Below are 5,466 nucleotides of genomic sequence, written 5' to 3'. Positions count from 1 at the left end.
AAAAAAAAAAAAAAAAATCCTGCTGTCTATGCTGGACCCCATATTAAATCAGAGCATGATTAGGAGCCTGCCATGGCGGGAGGTCTTTAAGGCCTCCAGGTGACTCCAACGTGGAACAAATCCTGGCAATTCCCCTCTGCAGTGTTTCCTGATCTTGCCCAATAAAAATCACCTGAGGTCAGGGCAGCTTCCTAGTCTTCCAGCCTGCGCAGCCCTGCGGGACATATGTAGTTGATGCTTTCCTGCTCTGGAATCTGCTGCAACTCTCAAACAAGGGGCTTCACAAACTATGCTCCTGGTCCTATTTAGAGCATTTACTAATAGACCTACGACTGTTCCCTGAATAGTTTAGGCTGGGCCATAGGGACCTGCAGCCCTTCCAGAAGGTGCAAAAGGCCCCGGCAGCTGCTGCCTATGCTTTCCTTGGCTTCCTGAGCCAGTTTCTCCCATGAAGTGGGCTTGGGGATAGATCAGATAAACGTTAACCTGGTGTACATGGGAGTGTTGGGGGGGGGGGATTACCACACTTCTGGGTGCTTCTGGGGCTGCTTTTCCTTGGCCCCAGGCCTTCCCTAAAGGAAACTGTATTGGGTGGGGGAAGGGGAGTACATGTCCTAAAGCCTCTAGTGCAGTGGTTCTCAACCTTCCTAATGCCACAACCCTTTAATACAGTTCCTGTGGGTCACGACCCACAGGTTGAGCACCGCTGCTCTAGTGTCTGCCCTAGTAGATCCAGAGCCCCTGTAGTGTTGTCACTGTCTTGGGTGAGGGCACTAAGGTGCAGTGAGCGGGAAGATATGTCCTTACTGGGCAGCAGCAGAGCCTTGTTCTTCCTGCCCAGGCTGAGTCCCCGTGTGGGTCCGGCACACTGTAGGCAGGTGATGCTGGTGAGGTTAACCTCTCCCTTCCAGGTGACAGCCGACTCCCTGGTGTATAGCACCTTCCTGCTCCACGATCCCCGCCCCATAGGGAACCTGTCCATCCTGAGGACCAACCGTGCCGAAGTTCCCATTGAATGCCGCTATCCCAGGTCAGTGTAGCCCCTTGGCCGTAGCTATTGGCATGAGGGTCAGCTGTGGGTGGCAGCTTATAGCATGGCTGTGGGAGATGGAAGTGCTTGTGGTTATGTACCTCTGTCCTGGGTGGGATTGGGGGGACCTGAGTCTAGACTGAGCCCCAGAAACACATCAAGGGCCTGACTGTCTCTCAGTGGAAGTTGCAGAGCTGCCCAGTGAGAAGAGTGACTATCTCTTAAGGACAATGCTGGGGCCTGGACCAGGCTCATTCAGGCTGTGTAGGCCTTAGTTCCTGCCCTTGAGCCAGTCTAAGGAGGTCAGAGGTATAATGGGCAGTGCTGACACCCAGCAGCACCACCCGGTGTGCCTGGGAGGGAGGAGTTGGGTATAGGGGATCCTAGAACAAGTTCCTGGGGCTGAGACAGCCAGCATAGAGCCACCATCCTGAGTGGTACAGTGCAGGGGCTGCTGCCCCAGACCCCAAATCTGAACCTCCAGGATCAAACTTAATAAAGAACAGATCTTAGTCTAGAAACCAAATTTCTAACATCAGGTATATCTCATCATGCTGCAACCCAGACACCATTACGGCTGAGCTGGCTGGGCCACTCACAGGTGAAGCTCAGGAGAGCTAAAGGACAGGCTCAAGCTTTATTCTTTCAACTGTCTGGCTAAGGCAGAGCTGCAGACTCTGTATGTAGGGTAGAAATGAGATACCCCCACCAGTGGGGGCCTGGGGTGGGCTATGCCCCAGGGCAGGTGTGGGCAGCTGTGGGCAGCTGCTGTTCTCCCAGACAGGGCAATGTGAGCAGTCAGGCGATCCTGCCCACCTGGGTGCCCTTCAGGACCACAGTGTTCTCAGAGGAGAAGCTGGCTTTCTCTCTGCGCCTGATGGAAGGTAAGAGAGGAGGGCTGGGCAGAGCTGCTGCTGGGAAAGCTCTAGATAGTCTCAAACCCCTGACCATCTATCTCTTCTAGAGAACTGGAGTGTTGAGAAGAAGTCCCCCACCTTCCACCTGGGAGATGTAGCCCACCTCCAGGCAGAGATCCACACCGGCAGCCATGTGCCACTGCGGCTGTTTGTGGATCGCTGTGTGGCTACACTGACACCAGACCAGAATTCATCCCCTTACCACACCATCGTGGACTTCCATGGGTGAGGACTGAGCTCCCTTCCTAAGGAACCTTCCTAACAAGATGGTCCTAGAGCTACCTGTTGGCCTTCTAACACCATTCTTCACTCGTTCTCTTTCAAGTTGTCTGGTTGATGGTCTCTCAGATTCCTCTTCTGCCTTCAAAGTCCCTAGGCCTGGGCCAGACACACTCCAGTTTACAGTGGATGTATTCCACTTTGCCAATGACTCCAGAAATGTGGTAAGAGCTCCTTCTAATAGCCTGGGTTAAAGCAGATTCAGCCTTAACCTGCTGAGGTCACTCACTAGTGCTCTCCTGGAGCAAATGACTGATAGTTTTTACTACTTGTAAGTTTATAACCCAACAGACTTACCAGTAGATAAAGCCATGGGCTTTAGTGAGGCCTTCAGAGAGAAGGATGAGCAGCAAACTCTTGGGAAGGAGGTAGAAAACCCATGCAGGGTGAAGAGAGTCAGGGCTCCTAGAAACAGAAAAGACCCAATCTATCCAATAGCTTAAATAAGGTCAACTGAAGGCTCTGACCTTGTCCTTGCCAAGATCAGTAGGACCAAAGGCCTGATGGTGAATGAACCAAGATGGGTTCAATGAAAGAGTTAAAACAGGTGTCTGTCTTCCTAGAGGCTGTTTCCAGGGGCAAAGAGCAGGTGTGAACTTCCTATCCAGGGTAGCCTCTCTTGAACTTGATCATAGGTAGGCCAGTGATTCTGAAGCAGCATCACCTGGAGGACTCATTGGAACAGACTCCTAGGCCTCACCCTGAAGGTTTGATGTGGAGCCTGAAATCTGCATTCCTAACAAGTCCTCAGGTGATGCTGGTACTGATCCAGGGGCCCCACCTTGACAACTAAGCTAGAAAACCCAAGTTGAAACAAAGGGGGATGGAAAAGGTAGGAATAAAACAGACTGCTGATAGCCGAGGAAGGGATGGGGGTATGCAGGTGGGAGGACTTACTCCTACCCAGAAAGCGTGGTGTGCTCTTAGGAGTAAAAATCAAGTCACTTTTAAACAAATTCCCTGAAATGGGAGTGGTGGGGGATGTGAAGTTTAGAATTCTTGGTCAGGAAGAAGTTACCAAAATAAACACTATTTTTTTTCCCCAAGACAGTCTTAAGCTGTGGCCCTGGGTAGAGTGCTATGGTGTTATAGCTCATAGCAACTTCCAACTCAGGCTTAAGTGATCATCTTGCCTTAGTTTTTCTATTTTTAGTAGAGATGAGGTCTCATTTTTGCTTAGGCTGGTCTTGAACTCGTGAGCTAAAGCAATCTATCTGCCTCAGCCTCCCAAAGTCCTAGGATTACAGGCATGAGCCACCTTGCCTAGCCTAAAATAGACATCTTTTAATGCTGGCTCTATACTAGCACTAGAAAAAATTTCATACTGATGCTTGTAGATAATCTTATATATCTTTAATTGGCAAATACTAGTGTATTCAACATTTTATTATGGAAATCTTTGACTATTTTTATAGCAAGCACATATATACCACCATCTAAGTCCTCTCATTAGCACTTTACTATCCATCTACCAGTCCATCTTGTTTTACTTGGAAACATATTAAAGTCCACTTAAGCTTCCAGGTGACTTTAGTAACAGCCAGGATTGCAAACCACTGAAGCAGAGGCTTGTGTGGCTGGGCAGTACTAAGGGGTTAAGAGGTTAGAGAAGATGGTATTGATGCCACCTTGTCACCTCCAGCAGCTTTGTGAGAAAAAAACATCAGATGGCAGGAGGGGCAAGAATCCGAGGAGATGGGCTAAAGTTCTGTGATAAGTCCTGGGTTGAATGGGGCTAGGGATAAAGGACATGCTTGGGGAAAGAAGCCTGGTCCCTACTTATGTCACCTCTGGTCACTCAGGTCTCTGATCAGTGACCTATGGGTTCTGGGTGGAAGATCTTGGTGGGATAGGGAGTTGATGTTGACTTCAGAGGTGATCCATCAGCAGTAAGATGAGGATAAGTTTTCATAGATGTGGGAACTGTCTGTACAGGTCCCTGCCTTCTGCATCTCCAGGGATTGAGGAATAACCAAGACCATTGTTCAGTCATGGGGAGCCATCTGAGGACTCAGACTACCCTCAGCAGCCTGGCCCAGGGTTCAAAAGAGAAGGAACCATCTTAGTCAAAGGTGACAGTAGGAACCATCCAGGGATTTTAGGTTCCAGTTAGCATAAGAACATACTAAGAAGCAGCTAAAGACAAAGCACTTCTTCTTGGAATATGGACTGTTTAAAAGGCCTACAAGCCTCTTTCAGGGAAGGTGTAGAGAACAGACATTCTGCCTGACTTGTTCAAAGGTCTGAACTGAAATGGCCTCTCTGCTGGTACATTTGGCCACTAGGTGGTAGCCAAGGCTTGTGACTCTACAGGAGGCTGCAACTAGGAGATAGGATCTCCATGCCTTTTCACAGGGGAACAGGGAGATGTTGGAGACTTGTCCAGAATATGAAGGGACCTGGTGGTGGGCAGGGACCAAATCAAACCCTAGTTCTATCAAATGACCCTTTCTCTCCAGTGGTAGCTGCTTTTTAGAATGTTGCAGGGCAGCCAACTGCTCAGATGGACATGGAGCCCTCTGTTCGTGGCACTTGCTAAACAAGGGCAGGTGAGCAACACTTCCCAGAGGCTAGGATGGTGCCAGGGTACCAGCCAAGGGGCTGTCTTCTAGTTCTCACATCATGGACAGGTGACACAAGAGACTGACCTGGGATAGACTGGTAGAGCCACGTGCCTGAGAAAGAAAGGCTCAGGGAAGCTTGCCCAAAGAATAAACTAGAAGGCTGACTCTCAAACCTGAATTGGGAACCCCAAAGGAGCTAGTCTAAAGGGCCCCTCTAGTCCTAAGGACCTCAGGTCACAGAACAGACCTACCAGCTTTCCTCAGCTGGAAAAGGGCAATGCCCACTTATTTTGGAGAGGAAAAGTGGTTTGTCAGCTGGTTAGAGCAGACTTGGGAACCCAGCTAAGCTGCCTGCAAGTAAGGTGTCTACCTCCTTCACCCACCTAGGGGAGGGTGGGATCACTTAGCAATGTTCCGTCTCCAGCCCCATGAGACGTTCTGACTTCATAAGCCTGGGGTCAAGAACACTCAGGTGAGTTTGGGAGACTAGGGGAATAAAGACAGATTCTACCCTAGAATTAGATTTGCTGCTTGCTCTGCAATTTCAGGCAGGTAAACATCTAAACTGTGTGTGTGTATATATATATTTTTTTTGAGATAGAGCCTCAAGCTGTCCCCCTGGGTAGAGTGCCGTGGCATCACAGCTCACAGCAACCTCCAACTCCTGGGCTCAAGC

General features: G+C 49.7%; 1 protein-coding gene across 1 annotated transcript in view; it reads left to right on the top strand.

Annotated features, from left to right (window-relative positions):
- ZP3 (zona pellucida glycoprotein 3) overlaps positions 1 to 5,466 on the top strand; it is a 9,426-nt gene that overhangs the window by 2,289 nt on the left and 1,671 nt on the right. Inside the window, exons 2-5 of the mRNA XM_003794181.1 lie at positions 912 to 1,030; positions 1,811 to 1,914; positions 1,995 to 2,172; positions 2,273 to 2,390. Of these exons, the coding sequence (XP_003794229.1) occupies positions 912 to 1,030; positions 1,811 to 1,914; positions 1,995 to 2,172; positions 2,273 to 2,390 (519 nt within the window). The remainder of the gene's footprint in view (positions 1 to 911; positions 1,031 to 1,810; positions 1,915 to 1,994; positions 2,173 to 2,272; positions 2,391 to 5,466) is intronic.

Source organism: Otolemur garnettii, unplaced genomic scaffold (assembly GCF_000181295.1).
Source record: "Otolemur garnettii isolate 467f Iridium unplaced genomic scaffold, OtoGar3 scaffold00077, whole genome shotgun sequence".
NCBI lineage: Eukaryota > Metazoa > Chordata > Mammalia > Primates > Galagidae > Otolemur > Otolemur garnettii.
The sequence above is the reverse complement of the archived record's forward strand: the minus strand, read 5'-3'. Positions and strand labels throughout refer to the sequence as shown.